We start from the raw sequence: 22,382 nt of genomic DNA, 5'->3' as shown, positions 1-22,382 counted from the left end.
TGAAAAGGCAATCAGGGGAAGTCCCAGGGAGTTAGGCATTTAAAAAGATTGTCTTTTTTGAAAAGAATACATGAAATGTGGAAATTGGGAAAATATGTTTAAAACTACAACACTCGGCCGGTGCTGTGGCTCACTAGGCTAATCCTCTGCCTGCTGCGCCAGCACACCGGGTTCTAGTCCCGGTCAGGGCGCCGGATTCTGTCCCGGTTGCTCCTCTTCCAGTCTACCTCTCTGCTGTGGCCCGGGAGTGCAGTGGAGGATGGCCCAAGTGCTTGGGCCCTGCACCCACATGGGAGACCAGGGGAAGCACCTGGCTCCTGGCTTCGGATCAGCGAGATGCGCTGGCCGCAGCGGCCATTGGAGGGTGAACCAATGGAAAAAGGAAGACCTTTCTCTCTGTCTCTCTCTCTCTAGCTACTCTGCCTGTCAAACAAACAAACAAACAAACAACTACAACACTCAATCCAAAGAATGAAGAATTGTCAAATCAGGGTTTATATGAAATTAATTTTCAAATATTTACTAATTGGATTGCTTTATAATGTATTCCTTTAGAACTTGAAATTCTAGTCTTCTGATGGGTTTATAAGCAGAAGTAACACTGTCTTTCTCAGTATCACTCTCCTTTATTTCTCCTTTATTCTCTGATGAAGATCAGAGAGTAATAAAATTAGGTAAGGGCAAACATATTATTTTATAACAGCTATAGAATTTACAACTTTGGACTCTTACTCCTGACTTTGGTGTTTTATACCCAAATTAAATTTCCCACAGAGGATTTTAGGTATATTATTACTCTATACAGCAGAAATGATTTGTTCACCATGAACACCACTACTGCTTACAATATTGGTCATTTTTTTAAACAAAGATTTATTTTTATTTATTTGAAAGGCAGAGAGAGAGAGAGAGAGAGAATCTTCCTTTTACTAGTTCTCACCCAAAATGCCTGTAACAGCAGGGCTGGGATAGGCTGCAGCCGGGAGCTCTAAACTCCATCTGAGTCTCCCACATGAGTTGGGGCCTCACCTGCTGCCTCCCAGGATAGGTGCCAGTAGCAAGCTGGGATTTGAACCAGGAACTCTCACGTGGGACATGAGCGTCCCGAGCAGCAGCTTCCCCTGCTGCAACCACAATAGCAGTCCCAGAACCTTGCTTATTATTTTAGTATTTTTCTGTGTTTTGAGATACACATATTTCGGCAAAGGCTAACCAAAAAAAACCCTAAATTGATAATGCACCATGAATCAATCCAGAAATCCAGTGTAGTCAAGCATAAAAGTGAAAACAGCTGGCAACTTTGAGAAGTCTATCCAGCATCCTAAGGTACTCTTTTCTTCACTCTGCTCTTTATAAACTTTGGTGAGAAAGGTAGATACTGACTACAGAACTAGAAGTTATTTGGATAACATGTTGTTGGTCTGGGATTCACGCTTCCCCAAGCAATACTGATTGGCTAGAGGATTTTTTTCCTGTTCTTATTCCGTGTTTTTAATTTAAAATATTTTTTTCTGATGCTTTATTGAATTAATTCTACATTCTTCAGAGCACAGTGACCAGTACAAAGGTATGACCCGCACTGTGGGATTATATCATTCAATATTCCACAGCTCACGCCAGTTGCTTCGGAGGTAACTATTAGTGTATATTGTATTAGACATCAGGCCTTTTAGGTTTTACTTTTAAAGAAATGTTCCGCATCTGAGCCCTCAGATAATACCCCTGAGTTAGAGTTACGGTCAGAAAACTTCTCAGAAAAAATGGCTTTGTCGTTTGAACATGTTTTCTCTATCCTTCCATGTTAATTTTTTTCCAGGTCACAAGTGAAAGCAAGATCAGTATGCTTTGAATGTGCGAGCCAGTATAGAAAGATCAAACTTCTACCTCTACATTGAGCTGCTCCCTTTCAGTTTATACATCTTTTTCTCAAGTAATATATTCAAAGACTTAGCATATAATTGGCAATTTTGTTGATGATGAATGAGGCTGAGCCTTTTGCTGCTTTGCAGTGTTTATAGTAAAAAGAAATGCTTTGGTGACTAAGAGCATATGAAACATGGTTTAGATAAACAACTCTAAGGCCCTTGATAACAAAATCTATTTAAAAAGACATCATGAAGTGACTTTTCCCCTTACCAAGACCAAAACAAAAAAACCCACAAAAATTTGAAAAAAAATGGCCATCTTTGTCAACTTCAGGCATTTGTGCTATTCGTTTATCTTCCAAGTGTCTGATAATGACAGTTAATACTACACAATGAGTACAACTAAATGCCAAACTTGAAGTCTCGTCTCTGCTGGGTGCCACTGGGGCTCTGCTTTAGCACACACACTGAAACAAGATTTAGAGGTGTTTTCCCAAAATTTCCTCAGAACAGTTCTGGCAATAGGAGCTGTTCAAAGAATATACTCACTTAAAAATACTTTCCCCGGGACCAGAGTTGTTGTGCAGAGGATAAGTCACATCCCATATCAGAGTGCCAGCTCTAGTCCTGGATACTCTTCTTCCGATCCAGCTCTCTGTTAACGCACCTCAGAGGCAGTAAACGATGGCTCCAGAATTTGGGTCCCTGTCACTCACATGGGAAACGAGGATGGAGCTCCTGGCTTGGGCCTGACCTAGCCCTGGTTGTTGTGAACATTTGGGGAATGAATCAACAGATAAACAGATCTGTTTCTGTCTCTGTCTCTCTCTTAAATCAATCAGTTTAAAAAATACTTTCTTCAAAACAGGCAGCCAATCATATAAAGGATTTTTTTTTATCTCAACCAGGTAAAATACAGAAAATGAGTGAGTTGATGATTAAAATTGCTTCCAAAATTTAATTTAAGTTACTGTAATCTCAATGGGATTATCTAGAATGAAAACATTATATGGATCTGTTGTAATCTGTTATCTACTCTTTCATAAGAATTCTTATTAAGATCATAGCTTAGCTTCCAGTGTTTAGCTGTGAAAATGAAAACAAACTGTTAAGCATTTATTACCATTTTTATATGCACAATCTTATATAAAGTGCTAAGGATGATGCGAAGATGCATAATGCAATAGTGTTGTCAAGGAGCTTATAGCTTCACTGGGGAGAAAATGGACCCAAAAACCAACAAAATATTTCAAGAGTCAAACAGGCTCTTGGCTTTCATGCCATCTTCTCAGAAAACTCCGCACCAAGAGAGCCCAGTGGACGAAGAAGTGGATGCACAAGCTGAAGTGTGAGGAAAAAACTCAATGTGACCTCATATTTGATAAAGTACCCACACTTACACATTGGTACAGGATGACTATTCAAATAGAGATTTTTTTCCTCAGTCTTGAGGAAACATACTATTTCTTAAAAAAGATTTATTTATTTATTTGAAAGTTGCACAGAGAGGAGAGAGGGAGAGAGGGAGAGAGAGAGAGAGAGAGAGAGACTTCCATCCGATGGGTTACTCCCTGATTGGCTGCAATGGTCGGAGCTGCACCGATCCAAAGCCAGGAGCCAGGAGCTTCTTCCAGGTCTCCCACGCAGGTGCAGGGGCCCGAGGACTTGGGCCATCTTCTACTGCTTTTCCAGTCCTCAGCAGAGAGCTGGATGGGAAGTGGAGCAGCTGGGACTAGAACTGGTGTCCATATGGGATGCCAGCACTTCAGGCCAGGGCATTAACCTGCTGTGCTACAGCGTCGGCCCCAGGAGACATACTATTAATTATCCTCAAAAGTATGTTAATTGCTCAAATTGATTGAATCATAATAAAGAAATTCTAAGAAAGATTTTTTGCCCATAACTAGTTATATCAATAATAATAAAACAAAGAGAATATCATTTTGCAATATGATGAGATATTCTATATGTAATGCATTGGAAGACCCAATGCCTAGGGAAGTCATGATTTATGGCCACAGACCATAAGCACTTGGCTTATAAGGCTAGAACCTACACCTGCTTGGGGTTTATAGGAAGAATGAGATTTCATTGCTCTGGAGGGATGGAATGATGTCAAATTCCAACCATGCTCAAATGTTGCAGAGGGGGGCTGGTGCTGTGGCATAGTAGGTTAAGCCTCCATCTGTGGTGCCGGCATCCCATATGGACGCTGGTTCATGTCCCAGCTGCTCCTCTTGCGATTCAGCTCTCTGCTAATGGCCTGGGAAAGCAGAAGATGGCCCACGTCCTTGGGCCTCTGCACCCATGTGGGAGACCCGGAAGAAGCTCCTGACTCCTGGCTTCAGATTTGCCTAGCTACGGCAGTTGTGACCATTTGGAGAGTGAACCAGTGGATGGAAGACCTTTCTCTGTGTCTCTACTTCTCTCTAATTCTGCCTCTCAAATAAATAAATAAATCTTTAAAAAATGTTGCAGAGGCCCTTGTAGTGCTGTTCCAGTTCATCTGAGTTGGCCATGTCCTACATTTCAAAAAGACTTACAACTGGAAGTATGGAAAAAAAAAAAAAACACATTATGTGGCATCAGGAAACCCTGACAGAGACGGTGGAAAGTGATGCTGAAACTCTTCATTTTGTCAGCTTCCATGGGGAGAAAGACATGCTTATATCAAGGCTGACCATTTCAATTTGGTTTTTGCTCTCTTTTATTGCCAAGGGCAGCAAAGAGTAACCTAGACATCTGCAAGAGGGTAGTGACGAGAGAACTTGATTGGGAGACGCACCATGGAGAAAACACTAGCAACGCAGGCAAGGACTGCTGGAGCAGTGTTGGTGGTGCCCATGGTGGCAGCCTCATGGTGGTGACCTTGTGACTTGTGGGTAGACGAAAGGCAGTTGAAACACCTGGGAGTGACAGGTGAGACAAAGATGATGCTTCTACACCCCCACTTTCTACTCCATTACTGGAGTGACTTAGGTAAGCCACCAACCTCCTTGAGTATCTGTTTTTCTTCTTTATTGGATAATAACTGAAGTTGTTATGAGGATTAAATGATTTCAGATGAAATGAAACTCTGTTTCTTCATAAAGATGAAACACTCAGTCTGTCATTAAGCACATAATAGGCACATATTAAACTTGGGGCTTTTCTTCCTGTCTAGGAGATTATATGAACTGTATCTATGAGATAATCCCTTTAGAGGAAGCTCAAAGCCAAGAAAAAAGTGACCAAATGAAAAGGAAAGAAAACAAGAGGAAAAAATCGCTTCAACACAACAAAGACGCCAAGTTAAAAATTACACTTTGTGCTGCCTATCTGACATGCAACGGCTTTGGGGACCTAGATGAATGTGGAGAAGCTGAGCAAGAAGAACAGAAAAAGCAATTGAAAGTTTCAGGAAGAGGATAGAGGCTTTTCACCCAGGAGTTAATGATATCGCAGAAGACATGAGCATTTGCTGAATGCTGACATGGGCTAAGCCCCATCTAGGACCTGTTTTTCGAAGCTTTCCAGACGACTTAAAAGGACAGAGATTTTCTTCCCTTTATTGTACAAGGATTTTAAAAATTTGCAGTGTAACAACACTGATTTATATAATGCGCCCACAGTTTATTTTTTTAAAAGAAATACGTACACCAACACATTAATGCACCACCCTCCCTACCTCCTTATCACATATCTATCGAGAGCGAATGTGTTAACTTGATTCTCAAAAGAAATATTTAATTTCTTTTCCCTACGCTCGACTTCCTTCCCCTATCCCCTGGAATGAAGGAGGTAGAGACTGAATAGGATTTGGTGTTTTCCTGCTGAGAAAGGGACATTTTCTGCAACCAGGTCAGTGTTCAAAGGACTAATGCTCTAAGGAAATTATCCGAAGGGGAGAGGCAGTTCAGGGTGATTAAGTTATTTTAAAATGTTGTCTGGGCTGCTGCTGACCTTTGTGAAGGGAACAGGATGCTGCTTCCCGGGGGACAGGATAAGGAGCAATTAGAGAAGCCTAGGAGAGGCTCAGGAATGTTTGGGAATTCACACGTAACCAAAATTGTGTGGGAACACTAAGAATGAAAATAAACTAATTTGATCAGAGACATATTTGGGTCCCAGAAAATATTCTAAATATGTAGCTTATACTGGCCATATCACTATGAGTGTTTTCTTAAAAACCCAAAACTCAGTATCTAGTAGAAGCAAATTAGGTTTCAATTTGGTTTCAGAGGAGTGAAGGAAAGCCAATTAACATTTCTTGAGTGATATTCCTTATGTGCCATAAAGTAGAATGGATGTCAGGTTAAGTAAATTGTTCCAGTAGCAGAGTCAGAAGCTATATTCGCAAACTATACTACAGATAAAGGATTGATAACCAGAATCTACAAAGAAATCAAGAAAATCCACAAAAACAAAAGAAACAACCCTCTTAAGAGATGGGCCAAGGACCTCAATAGACATTTTTCGAAAGAGGAAATCCAAATGGCCAACAGACACATGAAAAAATGTTCAAGATCACTAGCAATCAGAGAAATGCAAATCAAAACCACAATGAGGTTCCATCTCACCCCGGTGAGAATGGCTCACATTCAGAAATCTACCAACAACAGATGCTGGAGAGGATGTGGGGAAAAAGGGACACTAACCCACTGTTGGTGGGAATGCAAACTGGTTAAGCCACTATGGAAGTCTGTCTGGAGATTCCTCAGAAACCTGAACATAACCCTACCATTTAACCCAGCCATCCCACTCCTTGGAATTTACCCAAAGGAAATTAATTTGGCAAATAAAAAAGCCATCTGCACATTAATGTTTATTGCAGCTCAATTCACAATAGCTAAGACCTGGAACCAACCCAAATGCCCATCAACAGTAGACTGGATAAAGAAATTATGGGACATGTACTCTATAGAATACTATACAGCAGTAAGAAACAACGAAACCCAGTCATTTGCAACAAGATGGAGCAATCTGGAAAACATCATGCTGAGTGAATTAAGCCAGTCCCAAAGAGAAAAATATCATTTGTTTTCCCTGATCGGTGACAACTGAGCACCAAAGGGGAAACCTGTTAAGTGAAATGGACACTATAAGCAACAATGAACTGATCAGCTCCTGTCCTGACATTAGATGTACAATGTAATACTTTATCCTTTTTAGTATTTGTTGTTATTGTTGTTGTTCTAGTACTATTGGTTCAACCCAGTAATTAACACACAATTATTCTTAGGTGTTTAAATTTTAACTGAAAAGTGATCCCTGTTAAATTTAAGAGGGGAAAAAGAGAGGGAGGAGATGCACAATTTGGGACATGCACAATCAGTCTTTCCCCAAATGATGGAGTTAGAAATGTGCCAGGGGATTCCAACACAATTCCATCAAGATGGCATGTACCAATGCCATCGCACTAGTCCAAGTGATCAATTCCAGCTCACAATTGATAGCTCTGATAGGTCGAAGAGTCAAAGAGATCACACAAACAAGACAAGTATCTGCTAATACTAACTGATAGAATCAAAAAGGGAGAGAAAGATCCAACATGGGAAGTGGGATACACAGCAGACTCATAGAATGGCAGATGTCCTAAACAACACTCTGGCCTCAGAATCAGCCCTCAAGGCATTCAGATCTGGCTGAAGAGCCCATGAGAGTATAGCAGGCATGGAAAGCCAAGATATCATGGAAAAAAAAAAAAAGACCTAAATGAATGATCTCTGTGAGTGAGATCCCAGTGGAAAGAACGGGGCCATCAAAGAAGGAGGTACCCTTCTCCGAAGGGAGGAGAGAACCTCCACTTTGACTATGACCCTATCGGAATAAGATCAAAGTCAGCGAACTCTAAAGGCTTCCATAGCCCTGGCAACTCATGACTAGAGCCTAGGGAGATTACTGACGCCATGAACAGGAGTGTCAAATTGTTAACTCAGCAACAGGAGTCACTGTGTACTTACACCCCATGTGGGATCTGTCCCTAATGTGCCGTCTAAAGCCAAGTGATGCTATGACTGGTACTGAAACAGTATTTTTACACTTTGCGTTTCTGTGTGGGCGCAGACTGATGAGGTCTTTGCTAATTATATACTGAAGCGATCCTCTGTATATAAAGAGAATTGGAAATGAAAAAAAAAAAAAAACAACCTGGTGTTAAAATGGAAATGACATAGAAAATTAATTAATTTGAAAAAAAAAAATTATGTAGGATCTCTGTCTTTAATATGCTGTACATTGCTATTTAATGCTATAAATAGTAATCCAATGGTAGTTTTTTTCACTTGATGTTGCTATATGGGCAAAATGTTGAAATCTTTACCTAATATATACTAAACTGATCTTCTGTATACAAAGAGAATTGAAAATGAATCTTTACATGAATGGAAGGGGAAAGGGAGCGGGAAAGGGGAGGGTTGCGGGCGGGAGGGAAGTTATGGGAGGGGGGAAGCCATTGTAACCCATAAGCTATACTTTGGAAATTTATATCCATTAAATAAAAGTTTAATTAAAAAAAAAAAAATAAAAAAAAAAATAAAAAAAAAAAAAAAAGAAGCTATTAGAACTGGATTTCCAATGCAATTTATTTGATACCACTAGCCATGTTTTTTCTACCACATCATTATGTAAGAAAGGACACACTAGGGCAGGCCAAGATGCTGGCTGGGATGCCCATGTCCCACATGTGGGTGACTGCGTTCCGTTTCTAGCTTCAACTCCTGTCTCCACTTCCCACCAATGCAGATCCTGGGCGGCAGAGGTTATGACTCAAAAGATTGAGCTCCTGACACCCACATGGAAGACCTGGACTGCACACTCAGCTCCTGGCTTCAGGCATTTGGGGGAGTGAATCAGTGGACAGGATTGGATTGATCTCTCTCTCTCTCTCAAACACATAAAGGATAACAGTTAGTGAAGTGGGCATTTGACCTAGTGCTTAAGATACCCAGGCCCCATACTGGAGTAGCTTGGTTTAATTTCCAGCTCTGGCTCCTGACTCCAACTTCCTTGTAAATGCAGTCACTGGGAGGCAGTGGTGATGGCCCAAGTAATTGTCTTCCTGCCACCCATGTGGGATACTTGTATTGAGTTCTTGGCTCTTGGCTTCATAGCATTTGTACACATTTAGGGAGTCGACCAGTAGATGGGAGCTCTGTTTCTCTAATTCTCTGCCTTCTCAAATAAAAAAAAATATATTAGAAGGTACATGACTAAGAAAGTGAGAAAACGAACAGCTGAAATAGCTTACTTCTTTGGAAGAAACAAATTTTAATATGTTCTCTACCTACCCTCACATTTCCCAAAGTGCCAAAAATGAGAAAGTGTCACCTATGCTCTACCATATGTATTAGAATTAGTATTTTTTGGGCCGGCGCCGTGGCTCAACAGGCTAATCCTCCGCCTTGCGGCGCCGGCACACCGGGTTCTAGTCCCGGTCGGGGCACCGATCCTGTCCCGGTTGCCCCTCTTCCAGGCCAGCTCTCTGCTGTGGCCAGGGAGTGCAGTGGAGGATGGCCCAAGTGTTTGGGCTCTGCACCCCATGGGAGACCAGGATAAGTACCTGGCTCCTGCCATCGGAACAGCGCGGTGTGCCGGCCGCAGCGCGCTACCGCGGCGGCCATTAGGGGGTGAACCAACGGCAAAGGAAGACCTTTCTCTCTCTCTCTCTCTCTCACTGTCTACTCTGCCTGTCAAAAAAAAAAAAAAAAAAAAAAAAGAATTAGTATTTTTTGGTCTGTACACAACATACTTTAGCTGCCACAGATGTATGTTGCCACCTTGAAGCATTATGTATAAAAATGACATGCAGAATGTTCCTACAGTCTTCTGTAAAACAAAAATGTATTATCTATGGCATTCTTTTAAAACACAGTGGCTTCTAGATCCCAGGCCTAAATTAGATCCTGTGTGTAATGCTCAGTGAAACACAGTGGATGATCAATTTCAAGCTCTACTGGTCACTGGAAAACCAGAAGATGCCTCAAAAACGGTGTTTAGGAAAAACAAAAGACCCCAGTTCTACCAAAACAAAAAAAAGCCTGAGTTCACAGTGAAATCAGCTCCAGAGGGACTGAGTTATACCCCAGATAATGTTGTTCAAGGCATAACAGAAATCTAGAACTCAAGTTCTAGTATGTACCATTCAGACATGCATGCTAAGGATTGCCTTTTAGGCACCAAACTTCAGCAGACACGAGACACTCTATCAAAGATAGCATACATGTTCGAACATTACAGGTGATGTCTAGGGGATATGAGAGATGTGCTCAAGTGGTAAATCTGAATTGACACACAGACACTGAAAATTTTTTGAAGGTAAAAGGATCCAGGAAATTGAAAAACACTGAAATAGAGTTACTGGTAAATGTTCATTCATTCCATCAAATATTTACTGAGCACATGTTATTAGTGAGGCACCATGCAAGAAACAGAGTCTGTTTATTTATGGAGTCTGTTATTTCAGTTACGGTTACTATGAAGCAGTTTATAAAACTACAAAGAAGGATGTGAGTTTTTTTATGAACCTATGAGACAAAGAGATAATATCTGCATCTCTCCCAAGAGAATCTACGAAACCAAAGGCCAGAATCAATACACTATGGCACCCCATTCACTCTCAGTTTAATATCTTAACCTGAGTTGTTTTCCTGATTATATCACTGATTAGGCATTACTGACTATTCATTTATTGTTAGTCCCAGAGACTAATGAGACTCAGCTAATGTGACCTTTGGAACTATCAAACTGTGGAGGAGGAGCAAGCCCAGCAGAGAAGATGGACCTCTGGGTTATCTTAATGGACTAAAGTCTTTTGACAAGTCAGAGAACCAGGCTTTTGGCAGTAATTTTAAAAAATTAATTACTCTGAGATATTTACCAGCATCCTCAAAGACAGCTCACATTAGACACTGATTCTCTGTTACATACACTTCCTATCATCAGTGGTGCTAAATGGTTAAGTAAAAGGTTTACTATTATTTTTCCTTTCTAGACTGATAAGATTGATGGTACAGTAGAATCCTCAAGGGTGATATGAAGATTTGTTCTCACTCCTCTGGAAAACTGTCACAAACAATTTCTATTTTCAAGTCAACATTCATAAAATCAGGATTTCGGGACTAGGAATGACCTGTAGTCCTTTTCATGGAGGAAACAAGGAGAAACGAGGCCCAGAGAGGAAGACAAGTAACTCATGATTGGTCAAACAACTAGTTAATAGCAAACCTGGAACTAGATTTCAAGTCTTCTGAGACTTGGTGTATTTAAAATTTTCACCATTTAATATTACCTTGTCAGCTGCTAAAACGTGTATTTTGAAGCAAAATAATACATGAGAAGGATATTACAAGAAACAGCCCCAAATTATGTATTACACGATGTGTTCATATTCTATGAAAAACTATGCCAACATTCAACCAATTTTCAAACTGAAAGTCAGAAGATTGGTATCATTCTTAGAATAATGAGGTATCAGGAATGAGAAATGGAAGAATCTTTTCTAAGTCAGATACTGTAATCTAGTGTTATTTATAATAAAACCCATGTTATTATCAGAAGATGTACCCACTGTAAGTCAGCTAACAGGCATATTAAGCATGTTGATGACTGTTAAAGCTTTTCATAGCTAACCACTATTTCTTCTGTATATAAATACTGGAACTGAAAGAATCAGTCAATACAAAGGAACAAATAAACCAACCCAAACTTGAATTACAGTGACTCCTGCCACAGACAGAAGCTGGAGCAAGAGTGAGGGCAAGGTATGCTTTAAACATGGGAGGTATTTGGAATCGGAAACACTGCCCACAAAGTAATAAGAGGGGCAATGCAGTATGTGTTTGGAGGTGATGTCAAGACTCACAAGCTCCTGGATTTAGTGAATACAGGGACTAGAAAGCAGACTTACACCATGAGTTCAGACCAGAGTGCAGAGTACCAGGATACACTACTAAAACGTAGGTTTTCATAGAGAACCACGATTCCACGCAGAGTCAAATACTGATACTAGCAGAGCTATAGGAACGATAGGTCATAAGAAAACAGTACAGTCAGAATCCAAACAAGCATTTTGTCAGCAGACACAGCCATATTAATAAGAAATATCGTCTGAAGCATCTGGTGACTTCAGCTGGGGAGGTTTTATATTACATTTTGCTAAGGCGGGTACCACCAGAAAGTTATGAAGAACTCAGGTGCAATAAATGGCTGTAGAAACGTGCTCATGATTGAGAGTGGAAAGAAGGGCAGGTCAAGGTCATTAGGAAACATATGCAGCAATGGATATATAACACTCAGCATCCCCAGCAGGAAAAGACACACATTCCATTGGACACGAGTTGTTTCTTGAGCACTGCATGTAGAAAAAAAAAAAAAAAAAAAGCTAGCCAGCTAGCAACTTCCCCGAATCCCATTTTTCACTCTTCTATGAAGTGCTTTGTAGATATTCAGAGAGGGACCACAATGAAAGCATTGCTGCTGGTTGAGTCAGCAGGTTTACTACTGAGTTTCATTAGTGAATGCCTCCTAATAGTTAGCAACTGTGGCATCTTTGAAGGAGGCAAGACCCACCTTGTCTAAAAATCAAATCCTTCCTAAGGGACAGCTGGCAGAAATACAAGGTCAAACACTCCAGCTGGGATTACAGAAAAGGAGCAGAAAACCAACCTTCGGCGACAACTAATAGATATAGGACAGGTTATGACCTCAATTGGCTTCTCAATTTCTGCACCTATGGGAAACAGTGAGCAGCACTTACTTTCTTCATGAGTGAGTGGCGACCAGAGACGATGCTAGCAAATTTAATAACCAGTATTTGAGCTGCTGCAGTCACAGCATCCCAAGGAAGATATAACAGAGCTGGAAAAGTTCCAGGGAAAAGCAACTAAGATGATCAAGGGACAAGCTTATCTTTCCTTCATTCAAGGACAGACTAAAAGACTAAAAAGGATTAGAATGTCTCAAACCGGGAAGATGAAAATGAGAAGCACTTGTGGGGGGATGTGAGCTTCAAGAGGGCTCTGCGTGAATGTAAATGTGGTTGCTGAATTCCAAAGCATTTGACTGGGGCCATTCTTTGAAGTTAAAGGATGCAGAGCCAAGAGAAATTAAGACATGCCTTTATTTGATATAGAAGTCACTACATTTATGGAACTTATTATTTCGAACACAAGTGGGGAATGGTAAAAAAAAAAAAAAAAAAAACCAAGATACCATAGGATAAGCTTACTGCCAATTGATTTACAATTTATCATCAAGAAATAGGATGCATCCCAATGTTTAAAACAAAAATTATTAGGTTCACTGACAAAAACAACTATTCGTACTTTGACTGGGACAGTGTTCTGGGTCGGTTGCCCTGTTGGTTTGACCAAGTGTGATATTTCTACCCTCTTTTTACGACAGCTATGTTAGAACATCCTGCATGTGAGTTTGGGATTCCTAAATTCTTGTGACAGTCCAGAACACAGAAGAATAATTTTCTAACTCATTAAGAAAGCGAGTCTCAGCTCTTGGCTCTGTTTGGTTTACCCATATGGGAGTATGCAACATAAAAAGGTGAAAGAAATCCTAACAGAACGCAGCAGCTGGTTAAAGGCTATTATATTGAAATTTTCATGAGTTTGACAGTAGGCCAAAAACCTACAAAATGGCAGAGAGTAGAAAAGGCAGTTGTAACAGGTTGAACATTGTTGGTGATTATTTTTTCAGTGGCAATGAAAGCTGTAATCAAATAACCTGAAAGAGATGCTGGCAGGAAGGAGAGCGCCCCAAGGGAGAGGGAATATGAAAACTGTAACAATGATGTATGCTACACACTAATAAACCAGACAAACATGTAGTTTGAAGTATCCAAATCAATGTTCATAGCATCCTATGAAAAGCTGGTGGCACGGTGCCGTCATAAACCCCGCCCAATTTGCAATCTAGAGCAAATGATGTTGTTAATGACTTTAAAACCTCAAAGATGAGTGCACAACTCAACCGCCAACTAGCAACTGTGCTATTCCTACAGAAAGCTCTTGTTAGATGATCAGCTTACTCTAGTATGGAAAAGGGAAAGTTATAAAGCACCATAAAAGTAGCCAGAGAAGACACTCGGTTTGGTAGCTGGGAATGTGTAGTGAACACTCTTGAATGGCAGGCAGCGCAAATCAGGTATAATGACTGAAGCAGTGTCATTGTAAACATTTCCATTGTTAGCTTGGACCAATAGAGCATCTCAGATAATAAATGGTGAGTATCAGCGCATGGAGTCCACTGCAACTTGGACATCAAAGTACTTTGTTTTACAGAGAATGTTTTAGACAACAGTAGTGGGTAATAGCAAAACAAAAGTGACATCAATAATCTGCTAGTAACAATGTACTTTTTAGGAACATGTGTTATCCCTATTTACAACTTAGTGCTTTAAAGTTATATTTAAGAAATTATGTAATTTCTAATTTCAAACAGATTATAATTTAGAGAGAATTATTCTCCATAAAGTTTCAGAGATAAGGGGTCAGTGTTATGGAATAGTGATAAAGCTGCCACCTGTGGCATCCCATATGAGCACTGGTTTGAGTCCCAGCTGCTCCACTTCTGATCTAGCCCCCTGCTAAGGGCCTGGGGAAAGCAGCGGAAGATGGCCCAAGTGATTGGGCCCCTGCACTCGCGTGAGAGACCTGGATGAAGCTCCTGGTTCCTGGTTTCGGCCTGGCTTAGCTGGGGAGTGAACCAGCACATGGAAGATACCTACCTCCTTTCCCCTCCCCTCCCTCCCTCCAAAACTCTGACTTTAAAATAAATAAATAAATTTTCAAAAAATGTTTCAGAGATATCTTTGAGAAATTACATAATTCTTCTTTCTAAGCAATTGATCCCTTTGGAACATTTAAGCATCTTCATACTCGCTTTTCCACTAAATTTTCCTGTCTATTGTTCTGTGCCTCTTACCACTGAGCAAGGAAAAATAACAGTCCAAAATTATAAAGCAAGATTTGAGCTCTTTAAAGAGGTACCTGGGGAAATTGGAGTGGGTAGAGTGTCCCTATCTGAAGCTAATTAAACAATAGGAAAAAGTTCCTAAAGTTTTCTTTAAAAATAAGAAATTATATTAAATAATAAAATTTTTAAATAAATATTCCTGAATAAAAGCTGAGATAATAGATTTTTTAGTTTGGATAACACCATTGAATGAGTGCATTCATTGATTCTTAGAGCTAAAATGGACTTTAAATATCATCTTTTCTAACGCCTTAGTTTAAAAATGAGAAATCAAACTTCATGTAGGGTAAGTTACTTGCCCAAGGTCACACAAATCATCTTGTGACAGAATTTAAGTTTTCCTCTTCACACATGTGTGCTCTTACCAATCCCCCCACCACCATTATCTTCAAGGACATGACCCAAGTACACACAGGATATGTAGCTGCTTACATAGCTACAACTTTTCTGGAATTTCTCTCTCTCTTAGTTTTGAACTGAATTAATTTCCACTTCCCCACAGTGATGTGCTGGCAACTCTTTTAGTAGATGGGAGGAGAAGTTACAGATTTAGGGCAAGGACAACAGGACTGGGGTGGGTGGTGGTGGCTAGGATCGCTTATGAGACCCGTACTGAACCTCAGATGAGCAGTAATTTGAAGAATATTGGCTTAGGTGGTTCTAAAACCTTTCCACAAAAGGAAAAAAGGAATCTTTATTTCAGCTCATACAGGAATTGCAAAATAGTTGGAATTGAAAATCTGTGACAATAGACACTGATACAGAAAATTACTGCGAAGAGTGTGAGTGAAATGGTCCCACAAAATGTACAGTAGGTGCAAAGCAATATAGTGCAGGTGTAACCCAATATGTTATTTCATAAAACATGCAATTTAAACAGGTATTTAAAATATGCAATTTTGAGTGACTAAATTAATATAACAAAAACAAAACAGCTAAGTTAAAAATAAGAAAATTAAAAAGCAGGACCAGTGCAGATGAAGGGATAATTTTGAAAGTTAAGAGATACTTCTTCCAGGAAAATTTAATAAGACAAAGAGTAAACCCTTTCCTAAAGGCTGTGTGTCTCCTTGAGGAGTCAAGAGTCCTTTCACCCCTGTTCTTCGGAGTTAACAAAATAGAAGCATGAAATCAAATTTCTTGAGAACTATAGTAATGAAGATCTAGGACAGCTGTTATTGCTTTGGAACTGAATTATGAAGAATTGTTGGGCAGGAGAAGAAGAAAAACAGACTTGATAAAAGATGGCAGGGAAAACAATGGGAAAGCTCGGAACATGTATAGTAGACTCATGGCGAAGCAAGCTCAAAGACTTCCGCTGGTACTGAAGACTATTTCATCAACTTCATTAATATTAATTGTTGGGGTAGCCAATTCAAAGTTAAATTTAAGTTAGATTCTATTGAATTATTGATGGAAGACTGTTAAGGTACCATAAGAAGTCAATATCCTCTCTCCTCTCTTCCACGTCGACCCAGCATATGGTGATTTCTATTTCATGCTACAGCCTTCAGAAGGTGCGTCTGTGTTCCTTTGTCTGGCACAAACGATCTCAGGAAACAGCACCACTTTATCGTTGTTGCTAGCTGACAATTATTGAGTGCTAGGTTTTGAGAATCAACACCCCAGATCCACAAATCCAGGACTGTTTGCTGTCTGCCTTTCGGATCTATGACAGATTCATCCACCTAAAACAATCTGCACACATACGACTGCAGAAATCTTTCATCTCTGTCTGAAGAAGAAATGTAGGGGAACCCCTAAATACATGAAATTTTTCTCATAAACATTCACTTCTACGATCAGTAACATAATTCGGAGCTTTCTGTTCTGTTGTGGATAATCTGCTGCCCAGATCGCAAACATGATGCATGAAATGACTTATTCTTAAAAGAAGCTCCCTTTTGTATCAGCAAACTGTCAGTGCTAGTTTCAGCATCAGTATACTATCCCAGCTTCTTTTGGGAAGAAAGAATTAGGTATTATAGGCCAGGCCAACACATTTTAAAAATAAATTCATTTGTGAGTACACAGATCAACCATGATAAATGCTCCTTTAAGAATGTGATTCTTTCAACTTACTTGATATAGTAGGGCACTTTGTTTGGTGAGATGGCTCTCTCCCAGGGACCCTGGACAGAAGCTGAAAAAGAAAAGAAAAAAAAAAGGCAAGGAGGTCAAATTTGCTGCAAACAGGAAAGACAACATTAATCTCCAGAATTACAATTTTACACTGATATTGCCCTGTTTGCTCAGTTGCCCATGAAGACAGGACGGATTAACCTGCTGTTCTGAAATTTCTGCCCTAATCTAAGTGAAATTGAACTCATTCAGGCACAAAGATAAATGCAAAGGGGCGGGGGGACCTTTTCCACTGCTAACCCTATAGAACCGATAAGAAACTGAATGAGCAGACGGGTTTCTCTTAAATGTTTCCATTGGTTGCATGTCTCACAATCCTTTCTGTTGCTGCCTCTCAGCTGTTTTTTTTTTTTTTTTTACTGTTTGATTGACTAGGTTTTATTAGTGTAGCAGCTCAAAAATCCCTCGATGATATATTTATATTCCAATTTATTGAATGCAAAATACTAGAGGTATTACTCTGGCATGTTCATTTTTATTTGGTATAAAGAGGATCGAGATTCATTTACTCATTATATGCTTAATTGGCGCCTCAAAATGTTAGTCAAACAGTGCAATTTCATCAGAAAGGAGAATCCATAAATACCTTGATTATCGTTCATCAAAAAAGTTTTGATGTTTTAAAAAGCAAGTACATGTTAAAAAGATAACTAAAACTAAGAGAATGGCACTTGACATCAGGATATAATAAAACTTCTTGCACACTTTGTGCCTTCTCAAATATATGCTCATATTTATATGTTCATAGATGTGCTGCATATAATGGCATTTCTATTTATCATGACTTTATTGTAACTTAGTCAAATCAAACATCTTTAAACTGTTTTTTAAAATCTTCTTTTATCTAATTTATTTGAAAGGCAGACAGAGACAGGGTCAGAGAGCCAGACAGAGAGAGAGAGATCTCTCACTTTCTGGTTTACTCCCCAAATGCTGGCAATGGTAAGGGCTGGCGAAGCAGAAGCCAAGAGCTGGGAATTCAGTCTGAGTCTCCCAAGTGGGTAGCAGGGACTCAAGTACTTGGTCTACTGCTTCCCAGTGTGTGCACTAGCAAGAAGCTGAAGCAGAGTCAGGGCTTGAATCCAGGCACTCCAAAATGGAATGTGAGAGCCACAAGCTGCATGTTAACCACTGCACAAAATGCGCTCCTATAAACTGTTTTTTTGATGCTTAATTTGTAGGGCTTTTTTCCTTTACTAAAGCTGAACCTGGGGCTGTAACTGTGGAGTAGCAGGTAAAGCCACTGCTTGCAATGCTGGCATCCCATATTTGCACGGGTTTGATTCCTGGCTGCTCCACTTCTGATCCAGCTCTCTGCTAACGCATTTGGAAAAGCATTGGAGGATGGCCCAAGTGCTTGGGCCCCTGCACCCACGTGGGAGACCCAGATGAACCTTCTGGGTCCTGGCTTTGGCCTGGCTCAGCCTTGGTCATTGCAGCTATTTGGGGAGTAGTAGAACCACTAGATGATCTCTCTCTCTGTCTGTGCCTCTCCTTCTCTCTCTGTCTCTGTCTCTCCTTCTCCTTCTCTCTCTCTCTCTTTGTAACTGTGCCTTTCAAATAAATACATAAATCTTTTAAAAAATGAGTTTGTTTGGAAAAACCACAAGTTTAAGGGTGAATCTGCTGAAGATGGTTTGAAGCCATGGGAATTTCAGGAACAATAGACTGGCATCGGAAACAGAACTGTAAGAAGCATTCTAATAACCACTGAGCAATTATACACGTATGCATTTTTTTCTCAATTTTCATCCTGCTGATGCTAAGCATTATTTCCTCCCATGAAATGCTCCCTTCTAAGTTCGTCTCACAGTAAATTCACTCTGCAGCGTATGGAGATGTAAGGAAACGTCAAAGCTAATACATCCTTGGCTACACTGTATAATATGAAAGAACAGCTTCTAATAAAAGTTAACTTCACCCACTGCCAGACAATTTGAGGGTAATGAAACTCCAGCTACTTTGTTTTATATGGAGTAATAGAGGAATCGAATCATCCAACCTTTAACCAGACATGCCACTTTGTACCTTGGAGGTATGTCATTTAAATGATACCGGAAATGGATTTGCATTTAGCTGCTAATTATGCCTTTTCACTTTGGCAGGCAGAAATTCTTAATATGGAAAAAAAAGACACTGATCTGCTGCTTTGAAGTTGTCCCTCCCCTGTAATCTCTCTGTCCTTCTTTCTGTTTTACTTCTTCCTTCCCCTTGCCTTCCCCTTCCCCTTCCATCCCTGCATGGCTTTGTCATTCCCTGCTGACTCTCCTCTTGTCCTTTTTTCTTCCCTAGGATGCAGCTCTCCTGCCCAGATTCATTCACAGAGTAAACAAGATGTGATTGAAGGACTGGAGCTGGACCCCCTGACCCACCTGGTCACAGTCTGATGTTAGGGAAATCTAAAAACCCAAGCCCTCTCTAGCAGGAACCATGGTGGAGAGCCAGAAATCATAGCTCCTGTCTGTGTAGTGCAGCTCTTCTTAAAATCACAGCATCATGGCCGGCACCGCGGCTCACTAGGCTAATCCTCCGCCTGTGGCGCTGGCACCCCGGGTTCTAGTCCCGGTCGGGGTGCCAGATTCTGTCTCGGTTGCTCCTCTTCCAGGCCAGCTCTCTGCTGTGGCCCGGGAGTGCAGTGGAGGATGGCCCAAGTGCTTGGGCCCTGCACCCCATGGGAGACCAGGAGAAGCACCTGGCTCCTGGCTTCAGATCAGTGTGGTGTGCCGGCCGCAGGCGCGCCAGCTGCAGCAGCCATTGGAGGGTGAACCAATGGCAAAGGAAGACCTTTCTCTCTGTCTCTCTGTCTCTCACTGTCCACTATGTCAAAAATAAAAAAAAAATTAACAGCATCATAAAACGAAGATGAGAACTCTACAGAGCCTCCGGTGCAGCCCTTACTGGCTGTCAATGCCAAGCCTATGAACGGCAAAACAGAGAAATGTGGTGGTTCTTCCCCAAAGGTCCCATTGACTAACACCATAGGATGTCACTCATGACCCCTACCCAAGTCTTTATCATTCTAATGGTTCGGAAATTCTTTTAGATTTGAGGATGCTGGCTATGTCTTCTGGGAGCAAAAGAGTCACTTTGGAGTCCCTGCACTCTTGCTCGGTGGCTCTCAGAGACAAAGTGCTGGAGTGGTCTGCTGGCAGCCTGGCCTGGCTCAGGGACTTTTTGCCTGAAAGAAACAACCTGCAGGCAGATACCCTAGCAGGAGACCGGAGAATCAGCGGAGCCAGGCTAAACTACTGATAGAAATAACAGAGTATTGGTAGTTGACTTTGCACTGTTAAACATAAAAGGGGAAAAAAAAATCCCAATTACATGCCAGAGGAGTTATCAGAATATGCTTGAACTAAATGGTTGAAAAGATTTAAAACGGATTTTTAAAAATCAAGATCCAGATCATTATGAAATTTTAAGCTTTCATAACTGGAGTTCTTGACTGTTAACTTTTTCCCTTAAAATAAAAACAAATGCCGTCTGTCATTAAGTGGAGCTATCAAATAGGTCTGATGGTGTGTTTCACTGCAGTTTCTCCCCTGGATGACGTTTTTTCCCCTTTGCCTTACAGTTTATAAATTCACCTAAGCAGCTGCTTGATGGCCATTGTTTGAAACTCTGAAATTGTATGCTCAAAATTGTCCTTGGTATAGGGGAGAGAGAGAGAGAGAGAGAGAGAGAGAGAGAAAGAAAGAGAGAGCGAGAGCGAGAGAGAGAGGAGAAACAACAGCCTCCTCCTATTACTCTCTGCCCCATCACCACCACATATGCACACCGGCACCACTGGCTTTAGAAATGACACACAATTGGATGACAGTTCTGTAGGACTCAATTCAGTGCTGTTTCTTGAGAGACCGTTTAAGAGTGGTTGGCAATTTCATTTGGGGATGCCAGATAATTCTGGTCTTGCATTTATTTAAAAACTTCATCAATTATGTGGTAAGTCTCATAAGTATGCCCCAGAATTATCATTTCATTTCTTGCAGTAGTGCCGACGCCAACAACAGCTGTTTCTTATCTCAGTGTACCAGTGGAGACCTGTCATCCCTCACAACGCTAGCCTATGCAATAGACACACACATCTTTTATGCCTGATATGTCCATTTTAAGTAGCCCATCAAAAGCAGATTTATTGGTAAATAGTTTTTATATGACACCAGGCTGTCCTTGGCTATTTTCTTATACAGATGTTTCTATAACCACTACATGTAATTCCAATGAAGCTTTGTGATTCAGATCCTCAAGTGTAAAAATCATCCCTTATCATACGGAACCAGCACCATGGGGTATTGTCTACTGCATTTAAATAGCAAACTACACATGAGTTTATTTATTTCAAAACCAATCTCTGAATTTCCCTTGCATTACAGATGCAGTATGTTATTAAGAGCAAGAAAGGCTACCAATTCTACCTTTAAATGTTTTGTCTCCCTTGAGGTGACAGGATTCAATATTGTGCCCAAGGTGGTTTTGAAATTTCACAAACACAGGCCACACTATTCAGAAAAAGTTCTTATTCCAAACATTGTTTTTAATGTGCCAGTGATGCACGCCAGTGTCAAGCCATGTTTTAATCGACACAGGGGCCTATCCAGAAAATTAAAAAGAATGCTAATGTTATTTAAACCAGGCCAAAAGAGCACTCTGGAATTCTGACCCTAATATTTCCATTAATCTTTTTACTTTTCTCATATTTATTGTTTGATAATATAGTTGTGTCAAAAAAAAAAAAAAGGACAGTTAAAAAAAGAAATAGTTTAGCATCTACTGGTGATAAAACAGAAAAGTCACCTCTAGGGGTTAGGAAAATGGTATTAGGGAGGATCTCCTGGTCCCTGGCACTTGAATCCTCAGACATATTGCAAATCCTAGTAATAGCTTTATGGATATATTCTATATTGGTACAATAAGCAATATTTATTTTTTAAAGATTTTATTTATTTGAGAGACAGAGACAAGGAGGGAGGGAAGAAGGAGGGGCGAGAGAGAGAGGGAAGGGGGGTAGAGAGAAAGAAAGAGAGTGAGAGAGAGAGAAAGAATGAACACACTCCCATCTATTGTTTTACTCTCCAAATGCCCCCAATGGCTGGGGCTAGGCTGGGCCCAGGCTGGGCCAAAGCTGGGAGTTAGGAACTCAATCCAAGTCTCCCACCTAGGTGGGGTGGCAGGAATCCAGTTACTTGAACCATTCCTGTTGCCTCTCAGGGTCTGAATTAGTAGTTAGTTGGAGTCAGGAGCTAGATCTGGAGATCAAACCCAGGCTCTCGGATGCAGGATGCAAGTGTCTAATCACTAGACCAAATGTCCACTACCAATGAGCAATATTTTTACATCTCCTTCCCATCCTCTCCCCTTTATATCCCTATCCCAGGAATCCTTTTAGACATGTCTTCTAATCATGGAACC

At 40.6% G+C, this 22,382-nt stretch overlaps 1 protein-coding gene across 9 annotated transcripts in view; it reads right to left on the bottom strand.

The window, feature by feature from the left end:
- Window positions 1-22,382, bottom strand: part of DMD (dystrophin) — a 2,142,101-nt gene that overhangs the window by 192,351 nt on the left and 1,927,368 nt on the right. For all 9 annotated transcript variants that reach the window (XM_062183372.1, XM_062183374.1, XM_062183379.1 and 6 more), the window contains one exon: window positions 16,914-16,974. In XM_062183372.1, coding sequence (XP_062039356.1) covers window positions 16,914-16,974 — 61 coding nt within the window. The remainder of the gene's footprint in view (window positions 1-16,913; window positions 16,975-22,382) is intronic.

This window comes from Lepus europaeus, chromosome X (assembly GCF_033115175.1).
Source record: "Lepus europaeus isolate LE1 chromosome X, mLepTim1.pri, whole genome shotgun sequence".
Lineage (NCBI taxonomy): Eukaryota > Metazoa > Chordata > Mammalia > Lagomorpha > Leporidae > Lepus > Lepus europaeus.
Note: the sequence above shows the minus strand (reverse complement) of the source record. Positions and strands in the feature narration are given on the sequence as shown.